The 14,761-nt window shown below is 58.2% G+C and overlaps 3 protein-coding genes across 4 annotated transcripts; all 3 read left to right on the top strand.

Annotated features, from left to right (window-relative positions):
• The first annotated feature begins 386 nt into the window (after positions 1–386).
• Positions 387–6,757, top strand: SLC3A2 (solute carrier family 3 member 2). The gene is made up of 10 exons (XM_054398528.1): positions 387–618; positions 1,290–1,472; positions 1,917–2,011; positions 2,404–2,472; positions 2,898–2,962; positions 3,089–3,278; positions 3,763–3,915; positions 3,988–3,993; positions 5,561–5,611; positions 6,434–6,757. The coding sequence occupies exons 1-10, from the start codon at positions 492–494 to the stop codon at positions 6,755–6,757; spliced, it is 1,263 nt and encodes a 420-aa protein (XP_054254503.1). The 5' UTR covers positions 387–491.
• A 3,357-nt stretch (positions 6,758–10,114) lies between these two features.
• On the top strand, positions 10,115–11,112 carry LOC128980093 (uncharacterized). Its single transcript, XM_054398533.1, has one exon. It carries the CDS (start codon positions 10,269–10,271, stop codon positions 10,914–10,916), a length of 648 nt encoding a protein of 215 aa, XP_054254508.1. The 5' UTR covers positions 10,115–10,268; the 3' UTR covers positions 10,917–11,112.
• A 2-nt stretch (positions 11,113–11,114) lies between these two features.
• On the top strand, positions 11,115–12,856 carry TRMT112 (tRNA methyltransferase activator subunit 11-2). Of its 2 annotated transcripts, none has more exons than XM_054398535.1 (4): positions 11,115–11,223; positions 11,613–11,714; positions 12,574–12,648; positions 12,755–12,856. In XM_054398535.1, the coding sequence occupies exons 1-4, from the start codon at positions 11,143–11,145 to the stop codon at positions 12,854–12,856; spliced, it is 360 nt and encodes a 119-aa protein (XP_054254510.1). In that variant the 5' UTR covers positions 11,115–11,142. The 2 variants fall into 2 exon arrangements, with proteins under 2 accessions (XP_054254510.1, XP_054254509.1); XM_054398534.1 differs by having other exon boundaries at positions 11,613–11,718; positions 12,572–12,648.
• The last annotated feature ends 1,905 nt before the right edge of the window (positions 12,857–14,761 follow it).

Genomic DNA, 14,761 nt, shown 5'->3' with positions numbered 1-14,761 from the left:
CCCCCTTTCAATTTTGGGACCTCCCCCACCCTTTGATACCTTTCCTCACCCTCCCTTTTTGTCTCCCCCCCTCCTCTTTTCCAGCTCTCTCCATGGACCCCTCCAGCTCTCCTCCCCCCCCAGTGGAGCTTTCCACCTTGGCAGCCACCAAAGCCCCCCCGGAAAACTTGGGGGACCCCCCTCTGGATCCCCCAAATCCCCCCCCCGAGGACCCCTTAGGGGATGGGGGAGGGGCCAAGAATGGCCTAGTCCTGAAGATGCCTCCTGAGGAAGAGGAGGAGGAAGAGGAAGGAGGAGGAGGGGGGAAGGAAGCTAAGGGGAGGGCCCCTGAGGAGGAGGTGGTTTTGGGGGTGGGGGCTGGAGGGGGGTCTGGGGCCCCCCAAAAGTTCACAGGGCTGGGGAAGGAGGAGCTGCTGAGGGCTGCTGCCTCCCCTCCCTGGAGGAAGGCTCGGATCTGCCTCCTCCTCCTCTTCTGGCTGGGCTGGGCAGGGATGCTGGGGGCTGCTGCTGCCATCGTGGCCAGGGCCCCCCCCTGCAGACCCCTCCCCAGCAGGCACTGGTGGCAGCTGGGGGCCCTCTACAGGGCACCCCCAAAGCAGTTTGGGGGGGACCTGAAAGGTGAGGAGGAGAAGGGGAGGGAGTGGGAGAAGGGAAGCGGGGGTGGAAGGGAGTGGGGAGAGAAGGGAGGAGGAGGAGGAAAAGCTGGGGAGGAAGGAAAGGGGAAGGGGAGGGGGAAAAACAGAGGGGAAGGTGGGAACAAGAAAAAGGGGGAGGGGGGAAGGAAAAAGGGAGGGGAGGGGAGGAGGGAAGGAAAAAGGGGGAGGGGGGAAGGAAAAAGGGAGGGGAGAGGGAAGGAAAAAGGGGGAAGGGAGGAGGAGAGGGGAAGAAGGAAAGTGGAGGGGGGGAGAAGGGAGAAAGGGGAAGGGAGAGGGGGAAAAGGAAGAGGGAAGGAAGGAAAAAGGAAGGAGAAGGTAAGGGAAAAGAAAGTAAAGGAAAGAGGGAGAAAAAGAGAAGGGGAAATGGAGTAGGAAGGAAGAGAAGGGAAGAGTGTGAAGACGGAAGGAAAGGGAGAAGGAAGAGCAATGGCAGAAGGAAAATAGGGGACAGAGAGAGAAAAGGAGGGGGGAGAGACGAAAGGGGAGTGGGGAGAAGGGTCTCTGGGAGGAGAATTTTGGGGTCCCCTGGGGGGATGTGTTGTCCTGGGGAGGATTTTGGGGTCCCTGGGGAGGTCAGTTTTGAGGGGTGCTCAACTCTGGGGGTCTTTCCTCCCCCTTTGTGCCGCCCCCCAGGGGTTGCAGCTCGCCTGGAGCATGTGGCAGGGTTGGGGGCTCGGGGCCTGATCTTGGGCCCCCTGCACCCCCAAAATGCCTCTGAGTGGGGGGGCTCCAAACTGCCCCCCCTGGACCAGCTGGAGCCAAGTTTGGGGTCCTTGGAGGATTTTGGGGACCTCCTGCAGGCAGCCAAGAAGAAAGGTGAGGAAGAGGAGGGGGGGAAATGACCCCAAAATTGGGGTGGGGGAACCCTAAGTTGGGGGGGAGGGGTTAAAAGGGGTGGGGGCTTAAATTTGGGGGTCTGGAGGGGTCTAAATGGGGGGCACCCCCAAACTTGGAGTCAGGGAGTCTAAATTGGGGTCTTGGGGGCCTAATATGGGGTCAGGGAGGGTCAAAAATGGGGAGCACCCCTGAGAGGGGGGACACCCTCAAATTTGGGGTCTGAAATGGGGTCGGGGGGGGCCTGAAGGGAGGGGCACCCTTAAATTTGGTATCTGGGGGGGGGGGTCTCACCTTGGGGAATGCCCAGAAATGAGGGGGAGCAGCCTTCAGAGCAGCCCCCCCAGTGCTGTGGGGCTCCCAAGGCTCTGGGGTGGGGGTGATTTGGGGGTGCCCTGAACCTCTTTTTGCGCTCCCCCTGCCCAGGGCTGCAGCTGCTTGTGGACTTGACCCCCAAGTTTGGGGAGGGGCTGGTTTGGGGGGGCCTGGCTCAGCACCCCCAGTTCAATGAGCACATGAAGGTAAGGGGAGGGACTTCTGGGGGTCCTTGGGTTGTGTTTGGGGGTCTCTGGATGAATTTGGGGAGGGCCTGGGTGAGTTTTGGGGGTCCCTGTGGGGGTTTTGGGGTTCCTGGAGCAGCTTTGGAGGCCCCTAGAAGGGTTCTTGGGTGGGTGTTGGGGGGTCCCTGAGGTAATTCAAGGGGTCCCTGGGTCAGATTTGGGGGGTCCATGGGTGGATTTTGGGGAGCCATAGATCACTTTGGGGGGGGGTCCCTGGGTGGGTTTTGAGGGGCTCTGGGTCACTTGGGAGTGCCTGGGTGGGTTTTGGGGGTCCCTCGGTGCCCTTTGGGGGGCTCTGAGGAGCTGTTGGGGGTCACTGGGGGGGTCCCTGTGTGATTTTGGGGTCCCCCCAGGGGGTGCTGAGCTCCTGGCTGCAGAGGGGGGTTGGAGGCTTCCTGCTGGACAGCGTCGAGGAGCTGCCGGTGAGAGGGAGAGAGGAGATGGGGGGGGGGGTGTCAAATTGGGTCTGGGGTCTTCTGTGGGGCAGACCTCGGGGGCTGGGGGTGACTATGGGGCAGAACGGGAGGTCTTCAAATTGGGTCTGAGGTCTCCTATGGAGCAGAACTGGGGGGCTGAGGGAGCCCCAGTTTGGTCTGGAGGCTCCTGTGGGGTGGAACTGGGAGAGCCCAAATTGGGTCTAGGGTCTCCTGGGAGGTGGGGGGGAAATTGGGTCTGGGGTCTCCCTGTGGTTCAGCCCTGGGGGTGGACCCCAACTGGGGTCTGATCTCCCTTTATGGGGCCCAACCCTGGGGCTGGGGTCCCCCCTAAGGCTTGGGCTTCCCCATTTGGGTCTGGGGTCTTCCTCTTGGGGATCTCCTCTCCTAATTCCTTTTTCCCTCCCCCCCAGCTGCATCTCCTCTCCGAGTGGCAGAATCTGACCCAGGCCCAGCCAGGCCCTGAGGGAGGCTCCAGGTGAGGCTTTTCCCCTTCCCTTTTTCTTTTTGTCTCCCAATTTTTGGGGTCTCCTTTAACACCCTCAGGGGAACTCCTTGGAGACCCCAGACCCAATTCCTGACCTCTCCCTCCCCTTTTTTGCAGGGTGTTGGTGGGGGGCAGTCAGCTCCAGTCCCACCCCCAGCTGCTGGAGCTGCTGCAGCGCCTTGGGGAGGGGGCTCCGGGGGGTCCCCTCCTGGGGCGCTTCCAGGAGGCTTTGGAGGGGACCCCAGCAGCCAAACTTGCTCCCCAGCTTCTCAGCTTCCTGCAGCCGGGGGTCCCCCTGGTCTGGAGTGTGAGTGGGGACCCCCCCCTGAACCCCCAAATTCATCCTGGGATGCTTCCCTGAACCCCAGCCCTTCTGATCTCCGAAATTCCTCTTGGGACCCTTCCCTGAATCCTCAAATTAATCTTGGGATCCTTTCCTGAACCCCAATCCTTCTGAACCCCCAAATTCATCTTGGGACTCTCCTTGATCTCTGCTGATCTCTAAACTGATCCTGGGAGCCTTCTCTGAACCCCAAAATTATTGCTGGGGACCCCTTGACACCCAACCCCTGTGGACCGTCACACGCTTTCCAGACCCTCTTAGATCTTGCTCTGATCTCCCTGAACCCCAAAGTCCACCCTAGGATCTCCAAACCCTAAAATTCCTCTTGGGACCCCCCCCCCCCCAGAACCCCAAAATCCACCCTGGGACCCCTGCTCAACCCCAAAACTGCCCCTGGAGACCCCTTGATTTCCCCCCCCCCCCCCAACCTGTTCTGTGTCACCCCCAGGTGGGCTCCCCCTGGCAGCACCTCACAAGCCTGCGCCCCCTGCTGGCTCCCCAAGCGCTGCTGCTGCTCTGGGCCCTGCCTGGGACCCCTGCCCTCAGCTATGGGGATGAGCTGGGGCTGCAGGACCTCCCCGGGGGCCCCCAGCCTGGACAGGTACCCGTGAGGGGGGCAGTGGGGCTCTAGGGGGCACTTGGGGGGCCCAGGGGTCCTTGTGGGTCCTTGTAGGTATCCGTGAGTCCCTGTGGGGCTCTATTGGCCTCTCTCGGTCTCTGTGGGTTCCTATGGAGCTCTGTAAGGCTCTATGGAGTTCTATAGGTTCCTGTGGAGCTCTTTAAGTCCCTGAAGGGCTCTTTGGGTCCCTGTGGGACTCTATGGGTTCCTGAGGGGCTCTGTTAGTCTTTATGGGTCCTTAAGGAGCTATATAGATTCTTAGAGATCTCTGTGGGGCTCTGTGGGTCCCTATTGGACGCTATAGGTTCCTGTGAGTCTTTATGGAGCTCTATACATCCCTGTGGAGTTCTGTGGGTCTGTATGGAATTCTATAGGTCTCTATGGGGATCTTTGGGGCTCTGTGGGTCCCTGTGGGGCTCTGTGGGTCCTTGTGGAGGTCTGTAGGTTGCTATAGGTGTCCATAGGTCCTTCTGGGGTCCTATGGGACTCTGTAGGTCTCTGTGGTGCTCTATTGGGCGCTACGGGTCCCTGTGGGGACCTATAGCTTCCTATGGGGCTCCAGGGGTTCTCATGGAGGTCTCTGGCTGCTTGTCTGTAGAGCTCTATAGATCCCTATAGAGCTGTGTAGGTCATTATGGGGTTCTACAGGTTGCTATGGGTTTGTGTGGGTTCCTGTAGACCTCTATAGGCCTTTATGGGGTTCTCTAGGTTTCTATGGGACTCTGTGGAACCCTATGAGGTTCTGGGGGGTTTTAAGAGTACTTGCAGGTTCTTATGGAGCTTTATGGGCCCCTATAAGTTCTTATAAGGGTCTGTGGGTCCCTATGGGTCCTTATGAGGCTCTCTGGGTCCCTGAGGGGCTCTAAGGGTCCTTACAGGTTTTTATGGGGCTCTGTGGGTCCATATAGGTTGTTATGGGGCTTTATAGGGCCTTATGGTGGCTTATGGTTTCTTATAAGAGCTTATGGGGTTCTTTGGCTTTGTATGAGACGCTGTGGGGCTCTATGGCTCCATGTGGGTCCTTACGGTTCCCTATAGGGCTCTATGGCTTCATGTAAGGCCCTGTAGGGCTCCATGTGGGTCCCTATAGGGCTCTATGGCTTTATATAATGTCCTGTAGGACTCCATGTGAGTCCCTATAGGGCTTTATGGCTTTATGTAATGCCCTGTAGGGTTCCATGTGGGTCCGTGTAGGGCTCTATGGCTTTATATAATGTCCTGTAGGACTCCATGTGAGTCCCTATAGGGCTCTATGGCTTTATATAATGCCCTGTAGGGCTCCATGTGGGTCCGTGTAGGGCTCTATGGCTTTATATAATGTCCTGTAGGGCTCCATGTGAGTCCCTATGGGTCCCTATAGGGCTCTATGGCTTTATATAATGCCCTGTAGACCTCCATGTGGGTCCCTATAGGGCTCTGTGGCTTTGTATAATGCTCTGTAGGGCTCCATGTGGGTCCCTGTAGGGCTCTGTGGCTTCATAGAGACCCTGTGGTGCTCTATGGGTTCCCACTGGTCTCTATCGGTCTCTATGGTTCCATGTGGGTCTCTCTGGGGCCCAATGGGGTGCTGCTGGGGGTGGAGCTACCCCGGAGGCCCTGCCCCTGACCCCTCCCCCTGTGTCCCCAGTTGACGCAGATGCCCTGGGAGCTGCTGCAGGAGCCCGGGAACAGCTCGCAGGTGGGTGTGGTTCTTAACGGGGCAATGCGGGGTGGGGGGGGAAAGGGGGTGGTCTTAACGGGGCAATGGCACTGGGGTGGGGACAACCTGAATCTTTCCCCTTCTGCCCCCCGCGTCTTCCCCTTCTGCCCCCCAAATCGTTCCCTTTTTCCCCTGAACTTTTTTTTTTCCGGACATTTTCCCTTTTTGCCCCCAGATTTCCTTTTCGCTCCCAAATCTTCCCTTTTTTGGCCTAAATTTTCCCTTTCTTGGCCCAAGCCTTCTGGGTTTTGCCCTAAATGTTCTTTATCTCCAAATTTCCCTTTTTTCTTCTGAATTTTTTTTTTTTTCCCTCAAGCCTTCTCTTTTTTGGCCCTAAGCCTTCCCCTTTACTCCCAAATTTCTCGTTCTCCTGAATTACCTATTTTTCCCCCAATTTCCCCCTTTTTAACCCCAAGCCTTCCCCTTTTTGCCCCAAATTTTCCTTGTCTTCCTGAATTTCTCTTTTTGTTTGCCCCAAACTTTTCCCTTTTTACCCCAGGATGGGCTCTTAAAGGGGCAGTGCCTGAGGTGGGGCCCTAAAAGTGCAGCCCCCCCCCCAGAGTGGGCCCTTAAAGGGGCAACCTCCCAGGATAGGCCCTGAAAGGGGCAGTGCCCAGGGTGGGCTCTTAGAAGGGCAACATCCCAGGGTGGGACCTTAAAGGGGCAATGCCTAGAGTAGGGCCCTGAAGGTGTAAGCCCTCAGGGTGGGCTCTTAAAGGGGCAGCACCCCAGGAGGAGCTGTTCGAAGGGCCCCACCCCAGGGCCTGTCTCTGACCTCCTTGCCTCTTCCCCCCCTTGCAGCTGCTGGAGCTGTGCCGCCAGCTGGGGGCGCTGCGCTCCCGGGAGCGCTCCCTGGCCCTGGGGGAGGCTGAAGCCCTGGACGCAGGCCCCCAGGCCTCCGCCTTCCTGCGCAGCTGGGACCAGAGCCAGAGGTTTCTGGTGCTGCTCAACCCTGGCCCCCAGCCCCTCACCCACATCTCCCTGCGGGACCCCCGGGTCCCCCCCAGCCTCACCCTGCGCCTCAGGACCCACCAGCCCCTGCCCCCCGACCCCCAGATCAAGCTGGAGGAGCTGCAGCTGGAGCCCTATGAGGGGGCCCTGCTCAGCTTCCCCTACACCTCCTAACACCCCCTAGGGACCACCCCCATAGACCCCCACCACCCACAGACCTCCCGTGTAGACCCCCAAGTGGATCAAATCCCCCCCCCCAGCACCCCAAGATCATTTGGGACCCTCCTCAGATCACTGAGGCCCTGCTCAGGAGCTCCATAACATTGGGGACCACCCATGTACCCCCAAGTGGATCAAATTCTGCCTCCAGCACCCCAAGATCATGGGGGACCCCTTCCCAGATCACTGAGACCCCCCATAGATCATCAGAACCCCCCCCCCACCCAGGACCCCATAATTGGATCAAATCCTTTCCCCCAGCACCCCAAGATCATTGGGGCCCCCTCCAGCACCCCACAATTGGATCAAATTCCTCCATTAGCACCCCCAGATCATTGGGGAGACCCCCCCCACGCCCCAAACCCTGGGACCCTCCCTAAATCCTCACTCGGCCCCTTCCCAATCCCCCTGCCCACAACTGGAACCCATCTTTAGTCTTGGGGGTCCCCCTCCTGCTCTTTGGGGTTTTCTCCTCACTCTTGGGGTCTTTCTCCCACTATTGGGGTCCCCCCCATTGTTAGGATCCCCCTCACTCTTGGGATCCCTCCCACTCTGGGGGTCTCCTCCACACTCTTGGGGTCCCCCTCTCACTTTTGGGGTTTCTCCTCACTCTTGGGGTCCCCCCCCACAATCTTGAGGTTCCCCTTCCGTTGGGGTCCCCCTCCCACTATGGAGGTCCCCCCAGCATGCAGAAGTGGCCTTAAACCCCTCCCCACCCTTTCTCTCAGCCTCCACATTCGGGGAGCCCGGGGGGGGACCCACTCCCCTCACCCATTTTGGGGGGGGAGTCTGTGTTCCCCCCATCCCCCACACTCCATTCTGGAGGGGACCTCTGGGCAGTTTTGGGGGGCACTTTGGGTTTGAGGATGGCTTGGGGAGGGGTCTTTGGGGGTGCCCCTTCCCCCTCATCCCCCTTGTATTAAATCAGCTGCAATTTGGCTCCTGTTTCTGGGGTGTTGGGGGGGGGGAGGGGGTTGGGGCTCTGTGGCTCCCTATGGGGCTGTGTGGGTTCCTGTGGTGCACTGTGGGGCTCTGTGGGTCCCTGTGGTGCACTGTGGCTCCCTGTGGGGCTGTGTGGGTTCCTGTGGTGCACTGTGTCTCCCTGTGGGGCTCTGTGGCTCCCTGTGGTGCACTGTGGCTCCCTGTGGTGCACTGTGTCTCCCTGTGGTGCACTGTGTCTCCCTGTGGGGCTCTGTGGCTCCCTGTGGTGCACTGTGTCTCCCTGTGGGGCTCTGTGGCTCCCTGTGGTGCTCTGTGGCTCCCTGTGGTGCACTGTGGGGCTCTGTGGGTCCCTGTGGTGCACTGTGGCTCCCTGTGGGGCTGTGTGGGTTCCTGTGGTGTACTGTGTCTCCCTGTGGGGCTCTGTGTCTCCCTGTGGGGCTCTGTGGCTCCCTGTGGTGCACTGTGGCTCCCTGTGGGGCTCTGTGTCTCCCTGTGGTGCTCTGTGTCTCCCTGTGGTGCACTGTGTCTCCCTGTGGGGCTCTGTGGCTCCCTGTGGTGCACTGTGTCTCCCTGTGGGGCTCTGTGGCTCCCTGTGGGGCTCTGTGGCTCCCTGTGGTGCACTGTGGGGCTCTGTGGGTCCCTGTGGTGCACTGTGGCTCCCTGTGGGGCTGTGTGGGTTCCTGTGGTGTACTGTGTCTCCCTGTGGGGCTCTGTGTCTCCCTGTGGGGCTCTGTGGCTCCCTGTGGTGCACTGTGGCTCCCTGTGGGGCTCTGTGTCTCCCTGTGGGGCTCTGTGTCTCCCTGTGGTGCTCTGTGTCTCCCTGTGGTGCACTGTGTCTCCCTGTGGGGCTCTGTGGCTCCCTGTGGTGCACTGTGTCTCCCTGTGGGGCTCTGTGGCTCCCTGTGGGGCTCTGTGGCTCCCTGTGGGGCTCTGTGGGTTCAACACTGTCCCACACCACATCCTGGTCTCCAAACTGGTGACACATGGGTTTGATGGGTGGACCACAAGATGGATAAAGAACTGGCTTGATGGCCACACCCAAAGAGTGGCTGTCAATGGCTCCATGTCCCAGTGGAGGCCAGTGACAAGTGGAGTCCCTCAGGGCTCAGTCCTGGGACCAGGCTTGTTCAACATCTGTGTCGGTGCCATGGACCCTCAGCAAGTTTGCTGCTGACACCAAGCTGTGTGGTGCAGCAGACAGGCTGGAGGGAAGGGATCCATCCCGAGGGACCTGGACAGGCTGGAGAGGTGGGCACAAGCCAACCTCATGAGGTTCAACAAGACCAGGTGCAGGGTCCTGCATCTGGGTCGAGGCAATCCCAAGCACAAATCCAGGCTGGGCAGGGACTGGCTGGAAAGCAGCCCTGGGGAGAGGGACTTGGGGGTGCTGGTGGATGAGAAGCTCAACACGAGTTGTCAATGTGCACTTGCAGCCCAGAAAGCCAACCAGATCCTGGGCTTCATCAAGAGAATTGTGGCCAGCAGGTCAATGGAGGTGATTCTTGCCCTCTACTCAGCTCTGGTGAGACCCCACCTGCAGTACTGCATCCAGTTCTGGAGCCCCTATTAAAAGACGGATATGGACATGCTGGAAGGTGTCCAGAGGAGGGCCACCAGGATGAGCAGAGGGCTGGAGCTCTTCTCATATGAGGACAGAGAGAGTTGGGGCTATTCAGTGTGGAGAAGAGAAGGCTCTGAGGTGACCTTCTTGTGGCCTTCCAGTATCTGAAGGGGGCTACAAGAAAGCTGGGGAAGGACTTTTTAGGATCTCAGGTAGTGATAGGACTAGGGGGAATGGAATAAAGCTGGAAGTGGGGAGATTCAGGCTGGAGGTGAGGAAGAAGTTCTTCCCCATGAGAGTGGTGAGAGCCTGGAGTGGGTTGTCCAGGGAGGTGGTTGGGGCCCCATCCCTGGAGGTGTTTAAGGCCAGGCTGGATGAGGCTCTGGCCAGACTGATCCAGTGTGAGGTGTCCCTTTCCATGGTAGGGGGGTTGGAACTGGATGAGTCTTGTGGTGCCTTCCAACCCTGACTGATTCTATGATGCACTGTGCCTCCCTAGGGGGCTTCATGGGTCACTCTGGGTCCATATGTGGCTCCCTATGGGGCTCTATGGTGCAGTGTGGCTCCTTGTGGGTTCCTATGGGGCTCTGTGGGTTGTGATGGGACTCCATGGGACCCTATGTGGAGCTCTATAGGTCCTTATAGTGCACTGTGGGTCCTTATGTGTCCCCATGTGGAGCTCTGTGGGTCCCTGTGGTGCACTGTGGGTCCTTATGGGTCCCCATGTGGGGCTCTGTGGGTCCCTATGGTGCACTGTGGGTCCTTATGGGTCCCCATGTGGAGCTCTGTGGGGCTCTGTGGGTCCTTATGGGTCCCCATGTGGAGCTCTGTGGGTCCCTATGGTGCACTGTGGGTCCTTATGGGTCCCCATGTGGAGCTCTGGGGGGCTCTATGGGTCCCTATGATGTACGGTGGCTCCTTGTGGGTCCTTATGGGTCCCCGTGTGGGGCTCTATAGGTCCCTATGGTGTACGGTGGGTCCTTATGGGTCCCCATGTGGAGCTCTGTGGGTCCCTATGGTGCACTGTGGGTCCTTATGGGTCCCCATGTGGAGCTCTGGGGGGCTCTATGGGTCCCTATGATGTACGGTGGCTCCTTGTGGGTCCTTATGGGTCCCCGTGTGGGGCTCTATAGGTCCCTATGGTGTACGGTGGGTCCTTATGGGTCCCCATGTGGAGCTCTGTGGGTCCCTATGGTGCACTGTGGGTCCTTATGGGTCCCCATGTGGAGCTCTGTGGGGCTCTATGGGTCCCTATGGTGTACGGTGGGTCCTTATGGGTCCCCATGTGGGGCTCTGTGGGTCTCTATGGTGTACGGTGGGTCCTTCTGGGTCCCCATGTGGAGCTCTATGGGGCTCTGTGGGTCCCTATGTTGCACTGTGGGTCCTTATGGGTCCCCATGTGGAGCTCTATGGGGCTCTGTGGGTCCCTATGGTGCACGGTGGCTGCTTGTGGGTCTTTATGGGTCCCCATGTGCTGCTCTGTGGGTCGCTATGGGGCTCTCTTGGACGGTAGGTGGAGCTCTATGGGTCCCTGTGGGTAGCTATGTTTGGGGCTGTGGGTCACTGTGGCCCTTATGGGGAGCTCTATGGGGCTCTCTGGCTCCCTGTTAGCCTTTGAGACCTCCCAGTCTAAACCAGTACAGACTGGGAGGGAGCTCTGAGGCCTCCCAGAGGTGGTGGCAGGCTCAGGGCTGGTCGTTTTGGGAGTCCCCCTGTTTTCCCTGCTTTAGGTCTAGGCCGCAGCCTCTTTGTCGCTCCGGCAAGCGCCCTGCTTGGCTCCTCCCGGCCACCGTCTCTTGCCGGAAGTGCGGCGCTGCCGGCAGTCGCAGCAGCCAGCATGAAGCTGCTAACCCACAACATGCTCACGTCCCACGTCCGCGGCCTGAAGCCGGGCGGCGGCTTCCCCCTCCAGATCCAGGTGCGGACGCGGCCCTTAGCGGGCAGGCCCCGGCCAGGCCCCAACCACCCCGACTAGTCCCGACCGCTGCCACTGGGCCCTGACTTGATGCCGACTAAGTCCCGAGCGCCTCGACGGGACGCGACCACGCAGCCGAGGCTCCGACCAGGCTTCGACCAACCTGGCTAGGTCCCAACTGGACCCCGGCTGGGCCTCGACCAAGCCGTGACTAAGCCTCGGCTACCTCCACTAGACCCTGGCTGGGTCCCAACCGGTCCCCCACTAGGCTCCGCCTAGGCCTCTCCTCCCCCTTCCCGGCTCCTTCCTCCCCGGTTCGATCCCTCCCCGTCCCGTCCACTCCCCTCCCTTCCCGGCTCCGCCGCCTCCCTCCCCTCCTCTCCCCCCTGCAGGCCTCGGAGGTTCGGGTCCGGCCGGTGCCGTTCAACGCTGACTTCGTGGCTCGCTTGGTGCCCAGGCTCCATTGGGCAGCGCTGCTGCAGGCGGCCGAGAGCGTGAGTGGGGGGGAGGGGAGCCTCGGGTTTGGGGGGCAAATGGAGGGACACACACAGCAAGGCGGGGGGGGCTGAAGGGGGTTGGTTTGAAGGGGATGAAGGTGTCCCTGTTTGGGGGGGGGGGGATCCAGGGGGGGGGGTCCACTCGAGGGGGAGGGGGGTCCAGGAAGGAGTCTTTGGGGTGAGGCCAGGATGGACTCTGGGGGGGTGGTCCCCACTTGGGGGGGGGGGGGTACCATTTGGAGGGAATCCAGGAGAGACTCTGGGGGGGGCGGGGAGGGGACATCACCATTTGGGGGGGGTCCAGGAGGGAGTCCCCATCTGGAGGGAGGGGAAGCCAGGAGGGACTTTGGGGGGGGTGTCTCAGTTCAGGGGTGCCTGGGGAACTGGGGGGCAGTCCCCATTTGGGTGGAGTCCAGGAGGGACTCGGTGGGGAGGGGGGGATTCAGGAGGGAGTTTTTGGGGGGGTCCAGGAGGACTCCCGTTTTGGGGGGGGTCTCAGTTTAGGGGTGCCTGGGGAACTTGGGGGTGGGGCTCAAGGTTGGGGGGGTCTGAGTTTTGGGGTCCCCTAAGAAGGTGGAGAGGGCTGAGTCCTGGGGGGGGGTGTCTCTAATTAGGGGAGCCTGGAGGGAGTCCTTAATTAGTGGAACCTTGGGTGGGGGGAGTCCCTAATTTGGGGGTCCCTGGGAGAAGCCATTTGGGAGTCTCCAGTGTGGGTTTTTAGGGAGGGTGGGCTGGGGCTCAAATGTGTGTGGGGGGGTCTGACAGAGCTGGGGGGGGACTGGGGGTGGGGAAGGGGCATCTTGGGGGTCTCTTAACCCCTACCCTCCCCCCCCCCCAGTTAGGGCACCCCCCAGAGCTGCCCCCAGAGCCCTCCCCTGGCTACGAGGAGGACGAAGCCTTCCTGCGCCGCCTCCACCACCTCCTGCTGGAGGTAAAACTGGGGGGGGCTTGTCCCTAAATTTTTTGGGGGGGTTCCTAAACCTTCTATGAGTCTCCTTCTCCCCTCATTTAACCTTTTTTGTGTTTCCCTCCCCCAGGTGGAGGTGCTGGAGGGGGTCCTGCAGTGCCCGGACTCAGGGCGACGCTTCCCCATCTCCAGGGGGGTCCCCAATATGCTGCTGAGTGAGGAGGAGACCTGAGGGGGGCCCTGGGGGTGGGAGGGAGGAGGGAATGGGGGAGGGGCTGCTTAGGGGGTTCAGGGGGGGCTCAGCCCCAAATAAAGCAAATGTTAAAAGCTGTGGAGGTGAAGGGTTGGAGTTTTGCCTCCCCCGAAAATGGAGAAGGGGAAGGAGGGGAAATGGGGGGGGAGGGGGCCCTCAAGTTTTGTCCTTTTTTGCCCAAAATTGCCCATTTTTGCCCCCCACATTCTCCCTTTTGTCCCCAAATATGTTTTTTTTGCCCCCAAATTTCCCCTTTTATCCCAAAATTCCTTTTTTTTCCCCCAAAAGTTCCACTTTTCTGCCCAAATGTCTTTTTTGCTTCAAATTTCCTTTTTTTCCCTTAAATTGTATTTTGCCCCCGAATTTCCCCTTTTTGCCCCCGAATTTCCCCTTTTTGCCCCCGAATTTCCTCTTTTCCCAAAAATTCCCCTTTTTGCCCTAAAATTTCTTCCTTTTGCCCCAATTTTTTTTGCCCCCAAAATCCCTTTTGCCCCCAAATTCCCCATTTTTGCCCCAAATTTCCTTTTTTTTCCCCCAAATGCCCCTTTTTACTCAGAAGTTCCCCTTTTGTCCCAATTTCTTCTCTTTTGCCCCCAATTTCCTCTTTTTTCCCTTAGAATTTCCCTTTTTGCCCCAATTTCTTTTTTGCCCCAAAATTTCTCCCTTTTGTCCCCAAATTTCCTTTTTTGACCCAATTTTCCCCTTTTTATCCCAAAATTCTTTTTCTCTCCAAAGTTCCACTTTTTGCCCTAATTTCTCCTTTTTTCCCCCCAGATTTCCTCTTTTTCCCCCAAATTCCCTCTTCCCCCCCCAAATTCCACTTTTTGCCCTAAATTTTTTTACCCTAAAATTTCCCATTTTTACTCTCAAAATTCCATTTTTTGCCCAAAAATTTCCTTTTTTTCCCCAAATTTCCTTTTTGCCCCAGATTTCTTTTTTGCTCCAAAATTCCTCTTTTTGCCCCAAAATTTCCTTTTGCCTCAAATTTTTCCCTCTTTGCCCCAAATTCCCTTTCCCTCCCCCAAAATTTCCTTTTTTTGCCCCAAATTTCCATTTTTGCCCCAAAATTCCTTATTTTGGTCCTAAAATTCCTTCTTTTTGTCCCAAATTTCCCTTTTTTGCCCCAAATTCTCCTTCCTCCCCCCCAATTTTCCCTTTTTTCTCTCAAGATTTTCCTTTTTTCCCCAAAAATTTTTCTTTTTTGCTCAAGGATTTCCTTTTTTACCCCAAAATTTCTTCCTTTTGCCCCAAAACTCCCTCCCCCCACCCAGATTCTCCTTTTCTTTCCCTGAATTCCCTTTTTTTTGCTCAAAATCTTTCCCTTTTGCCCAAAATTTTTCCTTTTGGCCCCAATTTTTTCCTTTTTTTCTCAAATCTCCTTCTTTTTGTCCTTGATTTCTACTTTTTTCCTCCAAATTTCTCCTTTTGGCTCAAATTTAATTTTTTTTCTCCCAAAATTCCTTCTTTTTCTCCCAAAATTCCTTCCTTTTTGTCCCAAATTTCTCCTTTCATTCCAAATTTTCCCTTTTTTGGCCCCAATTTTTCCTTTCCCCCTCCTAAATTTCTCCTTTCTTTGCTGGAGTCTCCACCTCTGTGTCCAGAGAGACCTGGAGATGTTCTCCAGAGGTCCAGGAAGCCCTTGGAGGAGCCCAGAGGGACCTGGAGATGTTCTCCAGGGCTCCAGGAGGGCCTTGGAGGAGTCCAGAGGGACCTGGAGATGTTCTCCAGGGCTCCAGGAGGGCCTTGGAGGAGCCCAGAGATCCCTGGTGACCTTTTCCAAGCCCTTTGTGGCCCCGCAGGCTCTCTTCAGCCCTTCCCAGGCTCTCCAGGAGAGCCCTTGGAGGACCCGGGGTGGGGGGGGGAATTCTCGTCTCATGGTCCTGC

This window comes from Indicator indicator, unplaced genomic scaffold (assembly GCF_027791375.1).
Source record: "Indicator indicator isolate 239-I01 unplaced genomic scaffold, UM_Iind_1.1 iindUn_scaffold_63, whole genome shotgun sequence".
In the NCBI taxonomy this organism is placed as follows: Eukaryota; Metazoa; Chordata; class Aves; order Piciformes; family Indicatoridae; genus Indicator; species Indicator indicator.
Note: the sequence above shows the minus strand (reverse complement) of the source record. Positions and strands in the feature narration are given on the sequence as shown.